Source organism: Spinacia oleracea, chromosome 4 (genome assembly GCF_020520425.1).
Source record: "Spinacia oleracea cultivar Varoflay chromosome 4, BTI_SOV_V1, whole genome shotgun sequence".
NCBI lineage: Eukaryota > Viridiplantae > Streptophyta > Magnoliopsida > Caryophyllales > Amaranthaceae > Spinacia > Spinacia oleracea.
In genome coordinates this window covers 60545008-60564577 of record NC_079490.1, presented here as the reverse complement: position 1 = coordinate 60564577, position 19570 = coordinate 60545008, and the positions used below count along the sequence as shown (strand labels likewise).

Below are 19570 nucleotides of genomic sequence, written 5' to 3'. Positions count from 1 at the left end.
AGTCAATTCTGATAGAATTCCACATTCTTTCAGATGGTCATCAAATTCATAGCTCAGATATTCACCGCCTCTATCAGACCGCAGTGCCTTAATCTTCTTGCCTAACTGATTCTCTACTTCACTCTGAAATTCCTTGAATTTGTCAAAGGATTCAGACTTATGCTTTATTAGGTAGACATAACCATATCTAATGAAGTCATCAGTGAAAGTGATAAAGTAGCTGAAACTACCTCTAGCATTTGTACTCATTGGTCCACATACATCTGTATGGATTAAACCAAATAGTTCAGTTGCTCTTTCTCCAACTTTAGAGAAAGGTTGCTTTGTCAATTTGCCAAGTAAACATGATTCGCACTTACCATAATCCTCTAAGTCAAATGGTTCTAGAATTCCTTCCTTTTGAAGTCTTTCTATGCGCATCATGTTAATATGGCCTAATCGACAATGCCACAGATATGTGAGATCTGAATCATTCTTTTTGGCCTTTTTGGTATTTATGTTATAAACTTGTTTGTCGTGATCTAATAAATAAAGTCCATTGACTAATCTAGAAGATCCATAAAACATCTCTTTAAAATAAAACGAGCAACTATTGTCTTTTATTAAAAAAGAAAATCCCTTAGCATCTAAGCAAAAAACAGAAATGATGTTTTTAGCAAGACTTGGAACATGGAAACATTCTTCCAGTTCCAAAACTAGCCTAGAGGGAAACGACAAATAATAAGTTCCTACAGCTAATGCAGCAATCCGTGCTCCATTTCCCACTCGTAGGTCGACTTCACCCTTACTTAATCTTCTACTTCTTCTTAGTCCCTGTGAATTGGAACATAAGTGTGAGCCACAACCTGTATCTAATACCCAAGAAGTTGAATTAGCAATTATACAGTCTATAACGAAAATACCTGAAGATAGAACGGCCGTTGCGTTCTTCTGATCTTCCTTAAGCTTTGGACATTCTCTCTTGTAATGGCCAATTCCATCACAATAAAGACAGCTTGATGTGGACTTGTCTTGCTTTTTCTTCTTTCTGGGAACTGACTCAGCATTTCCCTTGAACTTTCCACCTTTCTTGAAGGGTCTCCCTTTAGCCTTGAGTAAATCCTTGGCTTCACAGCCGAGTATTATCTCAGCCTTTTTGACCAAGTGAACAAACGACTCTTCAACTGTTTCTTCTCTTGGTTCACTCATGTATAGTTGCTTAAAGCGACCAAACCCAATGTGGAGTAAATTGAGTAAGATTGAGACTGCCATCTTTTCGCTTATTGGTGATCCTAGTAGACTTACGCGATCATATAATGAAAGCATAAGGTCTACATGAAACCTTAGTGGAACACCAACCCTTTGTTTAGTGCGAACATTTGTTTTTTGGACTTCCATCCTAAAACATCTGTTATGAGAACTAACCTTCAAGCCTGACATTGATTCGATCAACTCATGGACATTTAGGTCTCTGTCCTCCGTGTTTCCACGACAGATATCCCTCAGATTCTTGATGAGCATAAAAGGTTCGTAAGCTACAAACATCCTAACCCAATCATCAGGGATGTTGTTCAGCATGAGACTCATAACCTTCTTGAGATCCGCATCGCAGGCGGCATGTCTTTCAGAGGTCATGTCTCTGGCATAGTAGCTTGGCATGGGATTGAACAGTACATACTCAAATCCATTGAGTCTCACTACTTCAACCCGCTTAGCTTCCCATTCAAGAAAATTTGTTAGGTTCAGCTTGATCATAAGCTCAGAACCCATGATGATGTTTTGATTGTTGTTTGCCATAATTAAAACTACAATTGAAAAGAATAAACAAATAAATAACCATTCACAGTTTCTCTTAATAAACTTAAATTCTAGCATGCATGCATAATTCAATATTTATCAAGCATTTTATTCAAGTTATGTGTTCCGGCAGGTGTGAATAAAACGATTCCAAGACCCTTAAATCATTGAAGAATTAAGCACAATATGTATTTAGACTCAATTCTAAAATATTTTAGGTAAGCAAATCCTTTGCTAATAGTCTAGAAACTACTCTTGGTTGATAGGTACGTCTAAGGTCTTATTAGGTAAACCTATCTGTTTTGCCACGACATAAAAGGACTCCTTATATCGTTGAGTTTTACCAAAACTAACATGTACTCACAATTATTTGTGTACCTTATCCCTTTAGGATCAATAAGTAACACCTCGCTATGGCGGAAAACTATTACTAAGACTGATGTAAAGGTTATCCAAGTAAGTGGTATTTTGGCATGGCACCTTTTAACTCAATTTTTAAAGTTTGAAACTTAAGGCTCTTACTATGTTGGTTAGATTTTAAGTGAACTAAGATCCTTAATCATGCAACATAATGAAGCCACAATCTGATGCATAATTAAGACATATTTCAGGCAATAAATAACTTAAAGCATGCATAAGATATAACTGTGATATAGTATGGCCCGACTTTATCTTGAAGCTTCAACTTCAAACTCCGTCTTGAAAATGGATTGGAAACTCCGTCTTGAATTTCACCATGGGAGGCGCCATTCTCTTCAAATAGGATATGCTATAATTGAAACTAATTACAACTATTTGATGGTACGCAGACCATATTTAAAATTAAAAGCTTTGGTGCATTAGACCAATTTTACATTCAAATTAATGGTAAGCATACCATATTTTCTATCCTATTTGGGCCATACTATTCACTTTCATAACCTGCAAAACAGTACATTTACAATATATCATTAACCCATTCATTTATCAATGAATGGCCCACATAGCAAGTTAGTTGAACATATTATGCATCACATAAATATTTGCAGCAATTAATCAAGGCTTCCAATAATCTACAAATTATTCAATCCTTATTAATTCTAATCCAGTTGTTTTAACCTTAAAGGAATGTAGACCTAATCAAGAGTTTATGACTAAAGGCTCCCACTAAAATCAAGAAATTTACATGCTTTACGAATTTTAAACATAAAATTGTATTTCCTAGTCCAACCGGAAACTTACAAATTTAATTAAAATTTAAAGCTCATATAAAATATTATTTAAATCCTTTATTTTATTTTCAGTTGATTAAATTAATTAATTTAAATTTTATCAAGGTTTTAATTTTAGTAAAATAATTAGTATAAATAAATTTATAATAATTAAATTATTTAAAATTAAATTACGAGAAAAAATTAAATTACGAATTTAAATTTAATTAAAATCGTTTTCAACCGAAAAATTAAAATTAAAACGAACCAATCGGCCCAAGACAAGGCCATAGGCTTGCGCCCATGCCTCGTCGAGGTCTCTAGTAGCAGCGCCCATGGGCTGCCACTCGCAATGGTCGTACCGCAAGCACGAGCAGCCACGTGTAGACGCAACAAGCCGAGCAAGCCATGCCTACGCGCAGCAGCTCCCTCGATGTGGCAGGGGGCGGGGCAATGCTCGCTGGGCGAGCCACCGCTCACTGCCCGCGTGCGGCCTCGTAGCTCGTCGCTGCCTTGCTCTCGCCTATCGCCCACGTGCACATAGCACATAGCGCACAGCAGGGCTGCCCCCCGCGCGCATGTGCCATGCCTTGCTCGCTGCATCGTACCACATGGGCGACGAGCTCCCTTGCTCGTCGTCGCATGCCCGCACTATACAACACCCCTTAAGGGTAACACTTAGCTTTCATTGCTTCGTGCGTGCAAGATTCGTGAACGAATTTCATAAAAATTAAAAAATTTATAATTTAAATTTATTGACAAATTAATAATTCATACTAATTTCATAAATTTAGGCGAAAAATCTAAAATTTATTATTCAAATTGATTTCCAATTACTTTTATTTTCATGGATTCAAATCTAGGTCATAAAATTTTAAAAATTTTAAATTTCAACAAATCTTATGGTGTTTTTAATCATAGGATCCTAATTAAATTGCTAATTAATTATGAAAATCAAATCAAATTCTAAATTATTCGAATTTCAACATATTAATTACAATTACAAATTAGGTTGTATAATTAACTAGTTTAGGCATTAAAATTGTTAAACATATACAGTAGGTCAATCATGGATTCCAGATTTACATACAAGATTCGCAAATATTTAATTTAACATCAACAAAATTATAAATTTTGCGTTCGAAACACTAAAACTGTAATAGCCCTGTTTTTAAAACGTGTTTACAAAAGACTAATAATGTTTTATTAGCTCCATTATCATATTTTCATTTACAATGTTGTTTTCATATAATTAAAGATACATTGATTTTACCCTCATTAATGTGAAATTACCCTTTTTGCTTTTAAAAAATAATAATCTATACTAATATATGAAAGGGCATTTTGGAAAACGTCTATGTGTCACGTAGTACTCTTCCCTTTGCGCCACATTATTCAATCACCAAGTGGTATGTCATGTCATGGATAACCAAAAATAAATACAACGAGGTTCGAACTCTAGACCTCATGTCTGAATGATAATTCTCATTATCATCTTAACCAACCACCAATTGTGGTTTATTTCTTCACATTAATTTATAAATAAATGTTAACATGAAGTCTAAACCAACTAAATTTTTTTGATTTTTTATTTTCTATGGAATATTTTGAAAAAAAAATAAAAATAAATAATTAGGACAACTATGAAGAAACATGATGTCATGAATCTCATAAGCATCAACTATAGAAATACCGTGCATGGTTGGTTATATCTAATTTGGTGTTATTAATTTGAAGCACTTAGTTCCACTAGAAATCAAATTATACAATTATAAGATGATCTAATTGAAAAATTATTTGGCATGATAATTGACGTAGTGTGTCTGTGTAGTTGACAAACTTAATTGATGTTTTTCACTTTAAGATATACATGCATTCGTCAAATATTGAGTTCAAGAAAAATCTAAAATAAGAAGAAACATGTCTCTTCTATTCAATGTAGCGATCGGGGCATCGTCCAGGCCACACACTAGTTATATTATCTATACTAATATATTAAAAGGCGTTTGTGAAAACGTATATGTGTCACGTAGACTCCCTCCGTATTACGCCATGTCACCACTAATAAGCATCATGGTATGTTATTGACAACCAAAAAAACATGTAGCAAGGATCGAACATCAAACCTTATGGATTAAAAGTTTCATACTCTACCATCTCAACTAGCTACAATGTTTGTCATATTTTCACATATAAATGTATACAATCTTTTAAAAATTGGGCACATTTTTCGAAAACGTAAACCCGACTAAAAGTAAAACCCGGAGCAACACCCAATAATAAAAAGAAACATGTCTCTTCTATCTCCTTGTGTACGTGGCATGTATTTGAGGTAGCCAATATTTTGCTGTCAAAACAATCAACCTCCAACACATTATCAAATTATCAGCACCCAAATTGGGATTTTCAATATTTTGATCTCAATTAAAAGCTATCTTACTCGGCTCCTTTATTTTTGATTTCCTCAAAGATGATAAGCAACTCCAACTAACCTCCGTCAACCCGTCACCACTTTCTTCCGGTGTTGTGCCACCACTACTCAGCTACACATATCGGCTTCCCCTGCTCCACAGTCCACCGTCAAGGTGTTGGAGCTGTTGTCCTCTGCTTTCTTTGTTCTTGTTTACTCTACCGCTTCAATGTCTTTGTTGCTATTGATTGTTGATCTTGCTTCTCGCAAATTTTTGGCTATATCCGGGTACAGCCAAAGCTGGCTGTACCCCCATCCAAAACGATGTCGTTTTGTGTTGTTTAAAATGAACATTAATATACTGGTACAAAAATGAACATTTACTATTTCAGAAATGAACATTTATTTATTTATTTGAAATGAACATTTACTATTTTGGAAATGAACATTTATTTATTTATTTGGAAATAAACTACAAAAATGAACATTTACTATTTCGGAAATGAACATTTATTTATTTATTTGGAATGAACATTTATTATTTTGGAAATGAACATTTATTTATTTATTTGGAAATAAACAATATAGGCGCTTGTATAAACATAAAAGACCAATGAAGTGAACAATTTCATTATGAACATTAACCATATATTTGTTGTGAACAAACAAATAAACAAGAAAGAACAAATAATTCAACAAAAAAGAACAAACAATATAAAAAAGAACAAAAAATTCCAGAAAAAAGAACAAACAATACAACAATTATGAACAATTTTATGATGAATTTTAAAGCCAACATGAAAGAACAAACAATACAACAAGAAAGAACAAATACTAGTACAAAAATGAACATTTACTATTTCAGAAATGAACATTTATTCATTTATTTGGAATGAACATTTACTATTTTAGAAATAAATATTTATTTATTTATTTGGAAATAAACTACAAAAATGAACATTTACTATTTCGGAAATGAACATTTATTTATTTATTTGGAATGAACTTTTACTATTTTGAAAATGTACATTTATTGATTTATTTGGAAATAAACAATATAGGCGCTTGTAAAAACATAAAAGACCAATGAAGTGAACAATTTCATTATGAACATTAACCATATATTTATTGTGAACAAACAAATAAACAAAAAAGAACAAATAATTCAACAAAAAAGAACAAACAATATAAAAAAGAACATAAAATTCCAGAAAAAGAACAAACAATATAACAATTATGAATAATTTTATGATGAATTTTAAAGCCAACATGAAAGAACAAACAATACAACAAGAAAAAACAAACAATAAAGCAGATAATTATCATGAACAAACAAATAAACAAGAAAGAACAAATAATTCAACAAAAAAGAACAAACAATATAAAAAAGAACATAAAGTACCAGAAAAAAGAACAAACAATATAACAATTATGAACAATTTTATGATGAATTTTAAAGCCAACATGAAAGAACAAACAATACAACAATAAGTTTGATGAATGAATTTAAAAAACAACAAGAAAGAACAAATAGTACAACAAGAAAGAACAAACAATACAAAAAGAAAGAATAAAAGATTAATGAAGAGTTTAATTATGAACATTAACCATATGATTATTATAAACAAACAAATAAACAAGAAAGAACAAACAATATAAAAAGAACATAAAATTCCAGAAAAAAGAACAAAAAATACAACAATTATGAAAATTTGATGATGAATTTAAAAAACAACATGAAAGAACAAACAATACAACAAGAAAGAACAAACAGTACAACAAGAAAGAACAAACAGTACAACAAGAAAGAACAAACAATACAATAAGAATGAACAAACAGTACAATAAAAAAGAACAAACAGTCGACAAGAATGAACAAACAATATGAGCGCGTCGTTTTGGGGTACAGCCAGAGCTGGCTGTACCCGGGTACAGCAGTTAGCAATTGCTTTCTTCTCAAGTTTAGAAGGTGAAAGTGTATCTCAAGCCCATTTATTTGTTTATTATCTTTACTAAATTAAAGCCCAAAATGATAAAAGATCCTACTAGTAGGACTTTCAATTTACGTAAGGTTCTAAACAAAAATTGTATTTTCATTCTTCAGAGAAATTTTTATTCACCAAAAGATATTTATTAATCTTAAGAGTATCTTTACTTGGTTATTATAAATGGTTACATATTGTGGAATCTTAGTACTTATATGGAGTGATTGGATCGAATATTTTACTTTGAAGTAGGAATTGGGTTAAGAATCACTATGGAGTTATAGTTTCCTATATGATAATATGGAGGAAGACTCAAGTATTTTAGTCCTTATTTGTATATGGATGATCTCTAATTATTGCTTTATTATTTAATTCTGGATCGGTAAGCTTGGGAAAATGGCGAATCATATTAATGAAGGATAAATTTTGGAGTATAAAATGTTCGGCAGTAAGCGATCAAGGTAACTTTTATGTTCAGTAAAATTACTTTGTGTCCATGTGTGTTTGAAATTTATTCTTTAGTTTATACGATTATATATTCATGGCCATGAATATCATGAATTGCATTTATATTGGATTGTTAATTAATTTGACTGATATTGTGAAATTGTTTATGGTATTGTTCGGAAATAATTTGTCTATTAAAATATATTTCGAAATGATATTGTAAATAAAAATGTGATTCGTATTTGTTTTGCTGGCATTGGATTATGAACGGATATGGAAAAGTGGGCAAGGTACAGGCGGAGGAAATATCCAAAAAAATTAAGTTAATACCGGAATGGAATGCGTTGTGTTTGAAATTAATGCAAGACCGGAATGGTCGAATATACGTGATGAGTTTTTGTTCTATGATAATTAAGATACTTTGTATCCAAAGCCTGTCCTTACCACTGATTTGTGAAGGGAATGATTAATGTCAGCTATACGTTTTCAAAGTTATCAAAGTCTATTTCCGAACAATTGCCAAGTTGTGTTTTGAAAACTCTTTTGATCAAATTGTTTTGGAAATAAAACGTTTTTACGGGCTGAAGTAAAGGTTACGGGTTTTCCACTCATTTTGGAATTTTTATTTGTTTTGTATTTTTCTCCAGGTATTGTTAGATCTCGTGTTGAATTTAGTGGAGCGAAATGGATCTTAAGGAATTGTAAATTATGTGTTTTATATTAAGGTTGTATCTATTTGTGAGATTAGTTTATGAATTATTGTAAGTGTGATTGTGAGTTAAAGGTTTATTATTTATTCAAGGATTATTCATTTTAGTTATTTAAGGTTATTTTGTGGGCCCATAACCCACAGGTCCAGGATCGAGTTTCAGATTAAGGTTATTATTTTTTCGCTGCGTGTTAAAGGTTAATTGTGATCATTAATGGTTAAGTGTTGATTATTAAAAGCTCGAAAGAGCGGGCGGTTACAAAAACCTCCGAAAAGTCATAGTTGGCCTTCGAATTTAAGAATACTGGGTTTGGCGTCAAATCTTTGATTTTAGTCAAATTTTATAAACGTCGTTTACATGCGACATTCACTATAAAATTATACGATTTCGACCATTATTGACTAAACTGTCGAAAATTCTACGAACATATAATTAAATAATCGCACGAATTTGCAATTAATTACATACAACGAAATTAATCACCCATTTAATTCATTGAAAATTTATAAAATCTAACCATGTTAACTATAATTGATTATGGAATTAATTAGAGGCTTGTGATACCACTGTTAGGTTATGACAAATGTAAAACATATATTTCATGCGGAAAAACCATAAAGTCAGGAATCCAAATTAATTGCCACATAGTCAATTAGCATAATTTAGGATACATACATGTGACGCGTGCCTTCCCTAGCTGCTTCCGAACCGAACAAGAACAAGTTTAGGACTCCAAGTGTCGTCCCTCCGTAGATAGTCCACAGCACGTCCGGATCCGCCTTAGATTCAATTAACTAGAATATAGTCTAAGGTTTCATGCTATTCAAAACTTAATTATATTGGCAAATGATTAAGATTATAAATTGTGATTATGTATCACCTATTTAGGGAGGAAATATCGGACTTATTCCACTAGGATTCAATTTACTAATTCGATTAGAATTCTACTTAAATTAATCCTTTGATTTTTAGTGTTTAATCAAACAACTAACTCTAGTGGATTTAGGAAAACAATTAATCAGACAATCCTAGGCGTCTGAGGATTCGTAGCGTTGCACGAACACACACACACACAAACAGCCTAGCAGCGGTTGCAGTCACGCGGCCCATTGCTTGGGCGCTGCTGCCAGCCTACCTTGCCTTGCTCGCTGGGCCTGGCCTTGCTTCGTGCTCGGCTGGGCCTGCTTGCTTGGCTGGGCTGCTGTTGCTCGCTTGCTGCGCTTGCGCGGGCTTCGCTAGGCGCGGGCCTAGCTTCGTGTTGGGCCTTGCGTCTAACAAGCTCGACCGATGATTATTTCGTACGTCGCGCTTCCGGTTCGTTTTTCGATTCCAGAATTCATTTCCGATTCGAACAATATTTAATATTTCCGAGTTCGGAATAAATATCCGTTTCGAACAAATATTTAATATTTCCGATTCCGGAATTTATTTCCGATTCCGATAATTTTTCCGATTCCGGCAATATTTCCGTTTTCGGCAATATTTCCGATTCTGGTTATATTTCCATTTCCAATAATATTTTCCGATACGTACCATGTTTATGTTTCCGGCAACATCTACGACTTGGATAATATTTATATTTCCGATACGATCCATATTTCCGTTCCCGGTAATATCATCGTTTCCGGAGTATTCATAATTTGCCCTTTGACGATTTCAGCTCCCACTGGAACCGAGATCCGACAATTCCGAATATTCGTAAATGGAGTATTTATTTCACTTAAATACTTGATTCGTTCACGTACTATTTGTGTGACCCTACGGGTTCAATTAAGAGTAAGCTGTGGATTAATATTATTAATTCCACTTGAACTGAAGCGGCGTCTAGCTAGGCATTCAGTTCACTTGATCTCACTGAATTATTAACTTGTATAATTAACTAATATTGAACCGCATTTATTAAACTTAGCATTGAATGCATACTTGGACCAAGGGCATTATCATGAAGGAAATAATGCCCTTGGTCCAAGTATGCATTCAATATTAAGTTTAATAAATGCGGTTCAGTATTAGTTAATTATACAAGTTAATAATTCAGTGAGATCAAGTGAGCTGAATGCCTAGCTAGAGGCCGCTTCAGTTCAAGTGGAATTAATAATATTAATCCACAACTTACTCTTGACTGAACCCGTAGGGTCACACAAATAGTACGTGAACGGATCAAGTATTTAAGTGAATTAAATACTCCATTTATGGATATTCGGAAACGACGGATCTCGGTTCCAGTGGGCGCTGAAATCGTCAAAAGGCAAATTATGAATACTACGGAAACGATGATATTGCCGGAAACGAATATGGATCGTATCGGAAATATAATTATTATCCAAGTCGTAGATGTTGCCGAAAACGGAAACATGGTACATATCGGAAAATATTATTGGAAATGGAAATATTGCCGGAATCGGAAATATTGCCGGAAACGGAAATATTGTCGGAATCGGAAATATTATCGGAATCTGAAAATAATTCAGGAATCGAAAATATTAAATATTTGTTCGAAACGGAAATTAATTCCGAAATCGGAAATATTAAATATTGTTCGAATCGGAAATGAATTCCGGAATCGAAAAATTAATCGGAAGCACGTCGTACGAAATAAACATCAGACGCAAGGCCCAGCACGAAGCCAGACCTGCGCTGTAATACCCCATATTTTTAGGCATTTTTTTAATCATTTAATGCATTTTTTTTAATATATATTTGATATTAAATTATTTTGGAGGGAAAAATATTCAAATATTTTGGAGGGAATATTATTTTCAAAACTAAATTTAAATTATTATTTTTTGACTTTATTAATTCCTAATTCTATTAGGAAACAATTTTGGAGAAAAAGAGTTCTAATCAACTTAAAATTATTTTATAAATCCGAAAATTATGTTTAGTATTTTATAAAATCAGTTTTATATTATATGATATTTATGAGAATATATTTCGGAATTTGTTTTGGAAAAATAAGATAATTATATTTAAAATTGGATTTAAAGAGTTTTACCAATTCAAAATTCCCTAAAAATGCGAATTCTTTGAGATAAATCTTAATTAATTATTCAAGCCTCTGTTTAAAATTTCGTGATTTTATCTTTTGTATTTCTATTTTAAACGATTTTACTCTAAATCGAATATCACCAAAATCATGACTAGATTCATAATCCTATCACAACTTGAACACCAACCACGGCCATACCCCTTAGGTTCCATTATAACCCTAACCCTAATCCTACACCTATAAATACCCCCTACTTCATTCATAATTCCTCACACCAAAAGTTGAGAGTTTTCCCAAGCCCGCTCTTAAACTTCTTCTCCCTCTTTGGCTCTAAACCTTCTTACCTAAAACCCTTATACCACCACTACGACACCCCCGTCGTGTACTCCTTGCCGCCGACGTCTACCTTTTGGTGTCGTGACTTCCACACCCCAATTGTTTTCAAAGCCTTCTCTTTTACGGTCAGTTTTTACTATTTAAAATCTTCTAAATTAATGCCATAATTTTTAAAAGTTTATTTTTAAACCATAGTTCGAAATTTTGATTTATAATACTATTATTATGCATTCATAACTCATGAATTAAATTTAAGTCCATTAGATTTATTTTTATTAATTTAATTGTTTAATCTAGAATTAATTAGGGTTTTATTTATTAATTGTTAGGAACTCGTGAGTGATCCGTAGCAGGATCAAGATAATATTTGTGTGAGGTGTTATTTAATCAAGGTACGTGCATGTGGCTAGATTGTTATAGATTGAAATCTATGTATGGTTTGCTATTAACTTCGAATTATTAATTGTTTTCAAATTGAAAATTGTGAATTAGTGATTTTGAATTGTTTCTGGATTTGTGAAAATTGTTTGAGGATTTTTGAAAGGTTAAATATTTTTCTTGATTTTAATATGATGATGGATTTGTTCAAGTTGTGTTTGAAATAGTTTCACTAGTGGAAAAACAATCATTTGCATCACCACATTTGCCTCGCACATTTAAACATGTGACGCAATTGACAGTTCTAAGCTTTAAAATTAGTCATTTGCGTCGCAGAATTATTAATCTGCGACGCAAATGACTCTAAAATGTTCTCAGAGTCATTTGCGTCGCAGATTAGTAATAATGCGACGCAAAATATTACCTCCTTTGCGTCGCAGAATTACTAATCTGCGACGCAAATGACTCTTTAAGTCACCTGCGTCGCAGATTAGTAATTCTGCGACGCAGAGGAGGTAAAAAAAATTCGGAAGTTTTTAATTATTCCTCACCCACGCGTACTGCACCCTAATTTGTCGAAGAACAAAACAAACAGGCGCAGCTACCTTCACGACTTCACCCTCATCCTCCATCGATCTTCGATCTTCTTCACCCTCATCCTCCATCGATCTTCTTCACCCTACACCAGGCGCAGCTACATTTAGAGAGAGTTTCGCTGGAACCGTAGGCCACAGCCGCCGCCGCCGCCGCCTCCATTGGAGAATGCCCACTGAATAGGAATCGATCCCTGTCTCCATCAGGTACACTTACTTACCCTCAATTTCCATCTTCTTCACCCTAATTCTTCAATTGATTCCCTTATTTACTCAATCAGGTACACTTTCATTGAATTTTGTGGTTACTTTTTTGTTTAATTTGAAAGATTTAGGGTTTCTTTTTTTGGGTTTGGGATTTGGTGAGAAATTACGTGAATTAGGTCACTAATTTCCAATAATTTAGAACAATGAGGGGGTGAGTGTGCGTAATATTTTGCTAGGGATTATGAATTTGTTTTTGTTAATTTTGCGCAGATTTTTTTTGTTCTGACATTGTGTTCATTTGAATGTTCTGTTGCAGTGGTTTGGCTGAATTGAGTCTCGTTTGGGAGTAAGAAGATTTACTCCGATGGTAAGTTTCATTCCTCATGTTTCCAAAATGTATGAGACTATAGTAAGACTTTGAATTATTGTTGTTTGTTCTTGATTAAGCTATACATTTTGGCTTGCAAATGTTAATCAGCTTGAAGTTGTATGAATTCAGATAGAAGTTTGTATCTTTCTTCTTTACTTACTGACTTTGAATAACTCTCTTTGTTTCCTTTTTTTCTTCTTCTTAATTTTAGTTTTCATCCGAAATTTGCATTGTTTGTTTTAGAATGATTGATTGTTGTGATATATTGTGATTTCTTTGCTAGATTTTTTTACTCTTTCCCCCCTTAATTTCCTGGTATATTTCTTGTTGATTTCATAGATGTTTTTATTGATTTGGATTGGTTAGTTAGTGTTATAGTTGAGAATAATGGTTGGTTATTGAATTTAGAGTTTTGTTGGAAAGTTGAGAATTTTTGGTTTAATTTCTGAAGTAGACTAGAAATGTGTCATGAGGAAGGGGAATAAGGTGCAGTGATATACAATGTCCTCTTAATAGTATCAGTTAATGGCGACCAATTTGACCATAGACTGGTCGTTCCAGACTCCAGAACGAACTTGCTTAAAGTTATAGTAAAAAGCCTAGAACATCAGTTAGGACAGATTTGTGGCTTAGTGTCGCACGAACGCTGTAAATTCATAATTTAGTGTGCTTCAATTTTAATTTCTCGGCTTTTTTTTTCTCGGTTCAAATTTTTATTTTTATTTCATATTGTAATTTGTTTGATTTTGGTCTGACAATGGAGTTTTTTTATGTAACAGGCGAATATGCCGGAGAAATTGAACCAGTGTAAGCTTGATGCTCGCCGTGAACAATGCCTTTCGCAAGGTCCTGCATTCATTTTCTTTTCTTTTTTTGATTTTTACAGTTCTGTATTTTTCTTGCATAAATTAAATTGGAATCTTGCATCCACTAATTATCTAGAGCTTGCTCTCTTTTTTTCATTCACAATGAATTTCCTGGGCCCTTTGATTGTATTGGCATATCTTTCCTTTTATATATTGTCACTACAACAATTTCCGTGTTTTGGCGACGCGTTTTTGGCTAATTAGCGACGCTAATAGGCGTCGAGAAAATTTCCCTCGACGCCTGCAATTATCGTCGAGGAAAACTTAGTCGAGAATTCTCGACGCCTTTAAGCGTCGAGATTTGGGACGCCTGACGCTGTCCAGGAAGTCTTTGGGGCGTCGAGATTTGGGACTCCTTACGCTGTCCACGAAGTCTTTGGGGCGTCGAGAATAGCGACGCCTTACAGCGTCGTCTTTTTCTTTATGCGTCGAAAATTATGACGTCATATGCTGTCCATAAAATAACAAGGCGTCGAGGTCCTCGACGCCTTACTGCGTCTTAAGATGTGTGTTAGGCGTGGATCAAAATTGTTTGCCGACACCTTCCTGGGTCCCTATTAATAACCCGCCATGTTCCGAATTTTGCCGACCCCTTTTTGCGTCGACCTGTTGTAAATACTAGACTTTTAACCGTGCACTTTTCCCCCCCTTATTTAGGATCTATAGATATCATACGAGAAAAACAATTAAAATTAAGATAATAATCAGTGCTAAAATTAGACAAACGAGGTTTTAAAAAGTGAAATCATATATTTATATATGGTGTATGTTACAATGTATGAGAACGTGCTACATAACTTACAACGTTTGTTTCAATATTGACATATTGACCATTATTGGCTGCTAAAATAAATAATAAATTAAATAGAAAGGCAAATAAGCCACATATTGCATTAAAACATCTAAATTTGCAGATTCTAGCACTCTCTCTATTTGCAAATCTGGAGTTGCCGCATATCATCCTTGTCACACGCTAAATAACCTTGGAAAGAAAAGACGGGTTAAATCAGTCCAAGTCATAACTAACAAACATCACTTGTTCAATTTAGAAACGGTTAAAATAAACTTATTTACATGAAGCCTGTAACCCTTGCGCCCCATACATCGTTTCTACGATCTCACCAACATGAACATCATCCACTGGCTTTACACCCAGAAGATCACACGCCTTCAGAAATATTGTTGGATTTGGCTTCTCAGCAGCAACCCGTTAGAGAAATCCAGTTCAAACTCAATAATGTACAGACATTTCCAAGTAAAATCCGACTGATAGCCAGTTAGTTTTGCTGAAACGATCATAACATCAAACCAATGTTCACAATTCAGAACCCTCAACAGAGGTCTTAATCGAGTATCGAAGTTTGAGACAACGACTTTTACACCTACATTTCTCACAGCCTGAAATACATACCCTGTATTTGGTGGCAACGATGCCATGAGCAGGAATGTTATGCTATTGTCTCAAAATTGCACTTAGTTTTGTTACTGTATAGTCAGATAACCAACCTGACTGGTTGATCCTTGTGTCTTTGTATCTGATAAGCGAAGCAAAAGAGATGATCTAGACGGAAAGAAAGGAAGTCCAAAGAAGAATACAAGAAAATGATTAAATGGCAAAGGAAAGACAAATACAGCAGAGATAATAGTTATTTGAGGAAACATAAAATTCAGTAAGAACTTCACACCTCCTAGTGATTGTTCATACTGTCGGAGCTGCTTTATTAAGCCAGAATCAGGGGATGCCTGCGATCTTTTGCTTCTCACGTATTCAAGAGCTTGAGATATAGTCATGCAGCGCTTCTTGATCAGATAAGTAAGAATTATTATCACACTGCACCACAAAAGAAATAACTCATAGTATTTTATCTACTTTCAGTATCAGCAACGAGAAATACTCCTTTCACTTTCAAATTGAGAAAAATATCGGTAAACAGAAAGGATAGGGTCAGGGAAGGGCCAGTCCAGTACTCTTTCTAGCGACTTTTTCTATTAGAATATAAACTCCATCACCAATGTCCTGCAATTAACAGTTTAGTTAGCACTTAGCAACAACAAATACAAAACAAAGCTTCCATATTACTAAAATTCAACATTAACATTTAGTAAAAAATGAACACGAGTTGATATTAAACTCAGACAAAACAATACCAAATCAAGTTGGTTTAATTTAGAAAATGTTGACGGTGATAAAAGAGTGTCATGTCTAACTCACTTAAACTTTGAATATCAGCAAAAGTACCAAATCCAGCTAGATTATTACGAAGTATATCACATCACCACACCACGAACTACAAGTTATTCCAATTCAAAAAAGAAACCACCTCCGAATTTCAAGAGTAACAACAGAAAAATACAGAAAACGTCACATCACCAATGAATCACATGAACAAAAAGATTACTGCCACACCAATGAACAGAAAATATGCCAGACAGAAGTATTCGCTTCAAAAACAGGAAATTCATAGGCTAAAGGAGTTGCATGCTCTTCCTTTTTCAAGTTGCTAAGCCATTATTCAACAATTAGCTTGGATTTAGTTTCTTATCGCAACATATATCAGATCCTAAATCTATTTGGTTTAGAGAAATCTGTCTATAAAAACATGCTCCAGGCAAAATTTTAGCACTAAAAGAACATGCTGGAAATGGATAAACCTGACCACCATGAGACCATGATGAAAGACGGAAATGGAAAGCTCCGCCATGGGAGAATCAATCTCTGAAAGCTTGTTCAACTATGAGATCCGTCAACTAAATCAAAAGAAAGAAGGAAATTGATTGTAAGGGGCTTAGAAATGTAGATCTGGAATTTTCAAAGTGATAGAGAAAGAGAAGGTTATGAGGTTAGGGTTGAGGAGAACGGGGACGGGGAATGGGGCTGCTCTCACAGAAAAAGAAAACGGGCACCTAAATATGACCACGTGCGGGGCATGTGCTTTCCTAGTAGTATCTCGACACCTATAGTAGACGGGAAAATAGGAAGACGCAGGAAGGCGTCGAGAAAACATGCAAACAACAATTTAATGCTAACGGTTCTCCCTCAGCGTCGAGGACTTGGTGTCGACAAATGGTGTATTTTGTAGTAGTGCTTCATCATCATCAAATTTGAAGCTTTTCATGATAAGCATCCTTATTCCTTAACTCACAACTACAACTGTCATGCCAAGCTTAGTCTTGGTTGACCAACACATGTTTATTTTCCATGAACATTATTATCAATTTAATTTCCTACAGCATTCCAAACTTCACATTCAGCTGCTGGCCATAATGAAAGTCAAAATTTGGCTTTAACTTTAAATAAGGGGGAAATTTCAGAACAAATTTAGCATCTGACTTGTTTTGCACACAAACCTCAGTATAGACAAAATCATGTACAGTATAAATCAACATCCATAAAGCAAGCCATTTAAAAAGGGAAGAAGCATAATACCAACGCGCAAGACTACACAGTGAGAAACTAATCACAAAGGAGAGTGAAGATACAGGAGAGGATCAGCGGAAGTGTGAAGAAGAAAAAGGTTACCAATCATTTCTTCCTTCATCTTTTCCGCCTTTTCTCGGGCTAATGGCTCCATTCGAACAATGTTCCTCCTAGCCTGCTCATTTGAAGCTTCCACTTCCAATATTTTTTTCATATCTGCAAGGTATCCAAATTTAACCACCATAACGGTATAGATGCACAAGTATATCACAGTATGCAAAATCTGTTTTTAGACATTACAAAAATATAATCACTTTAGTAAAAAAAGTCTCATAACAAATTCGCAACTCACCAGAGATGGCCTCTTCATATCGTTCAAGCTTTTCATAAGCCTCTCCTCTCCTGAGAAGAGCTTTGACATATGCTGGATTTAGTTCTATAGCTTTTGAACATTCCTTGACTGTCTCATCATACTTTCCCTGAAAGAGCAATATGCAAAAGAATCTAATTAAACAGCTAAAAGCGACAATCAGAGGAGGAGACTGCCTTCTCCGAAAGAACACTAGAGTTCTTAAAGGAAGCAAACATGTAGAAACACATAGATACAACATATTGGAGTGGGGAGGGGAGTTATGTGTTCAAGAGAGATGGATGACCAAATTCTAAGTCCTTGTATCTAATGCCCGGACAGTGTTAACCCAGAATAAGAAAGAAAGCTACCCATCCCCCCCTCCCTCTCTGTATGGAAGATATTAGAGACATCTGGCTCTCCAGCAGAACCTATCAGCTATCTATATTAACCCTTTTCTAAAAGACCGGATCAGAAATTGGAAATTGGAAATCTGAAATCTGAAATGGTTTCATTTTCAGCAATCCTTCCAATGACATAAACCAACAGTATCAAAACACCAAACAAAACGAAAGAAGTTGAAACGACTACGTTTCATAAACAACCAAATATCGTCCTCAAATTGTATGTCTAAGTAACAAATACGAATTAAGAAGTACGCATTTCTCTATACAACAGAAAAATCAAACGCATAGTAGCAGGAAAAAAACCCTAAATTAAGCGAGAAGCTCAATCAATGGAAGAAAAATCAAACTCACTAGATTTTTTTTTTCAAATTCAACTTCAATTGCCAAATAACTACAAATAATGAAATCAATATTAGGTTACAATTTCGCTTAAATAATACAATTCAATAATCATAAGAGAGAGGAGAGAGAGAGAGAGAAAGAGCACCTGTTTCAATTGATCATCATCAAGAGCATCTTCATAAGAATCATCCTTAACAGCCGTCAATGGCGCAAATTTTTCTTGTTGTTGTTGTTCGTCGTCGCCAAAGTCGGTACCTCTATCAGAATGATCGCCTTCGCTAGCCGTTTCGAAACCATCCGTTTCTTCTTTGTTGTTGACGGAACTCGTTTCAGGTTCTAAATTGAGTTTCTTGTGGTTGATCTCTGGTGCTGCAGCAGGTTCGTCGTTTCATTGTTCGATTACCACCATATTTGAGAGATTTTCGGGGGAAAAAGAAGTTTAAATTGAGAAGGTTGAAGATGAAAAAGGCTCAAGTTTAAAATTAAAGACAAACCTTGATGAATATCAATGGCAGATTGGCAGAGAGCAGAACGGTTTCGAATTTGTAGAGAGGAGAGGTACGATGCGGTTCTTTTGGTGTTTCAGCTAATTAGGGTTAGCGAGAGATAGAGTACGTGAAGTCGTGAACAGTTTTTAGTTTTAGCGCTCATAGGCTCATAGAAAAAAAAAAAAAAATTAAAAGCGCTTAAGTTCAATTTTCACTAAAATTTGAAGCGTGTATAATGTTTGATATTGGAAACACGTGCAAGGCACATGTTTTGTCGACGCCAAAATGCGTAGCGAGATATTTCGACGC

General features: G+C 34.4%; 1 protein-coding gene and 2 long non-coding RNA genes across 3 annotated transcripts; 2 read left to right on the top strand and 1 right to left on the bottom strand.

Moving 5' to 3' along the window:
- The first annotated feature begins 5370 nt into the window (after positions 1–5370).
- LOC110796995 (uncharacterized) lies at positions 5371–8628 on the top strand. The gene is made up of 2 exons (XR_002535724.2): positions 5371–7822; positions 8456–8628. It is a non-coding gene; the product is annotated as an uncharacterized lncRNA (long non-coding RNA).
- Positions 8629–12667: 4039 nt separating this feature from the next.
- On the top strand, positions 12668–14353 carry LOC110785802 (uncharacterized). Its single transcript, XR_008918667.1, has 3 exons — positions 12668–13021; positions 13338–13388; positions 14171–14353. It is a non-coding gene; the product is annotated as an uncharacterized lncRNA (long non-coding RNA).
- Positions 14354–14987: 634 nt separating this feature from the next.
- Positions 14988–19161, bottom strand: LOC110803258 (uncharacterized; the record flags this gene model as incomplete). Its single annotated transcript, XM_056841770.1, has 5 exons — positions 14988–15239; positions 15332–15818; positions 15943–17891; positions 18028–18154; positions 18919–19161. Coding segments are annotated over 3 exons (546 nt in total), but the record flags the coding sequence as incomplete, so codon positions are not given.
- Between the last annotated feature and the right edge of the window lie 409 nt (positions 19162–19570).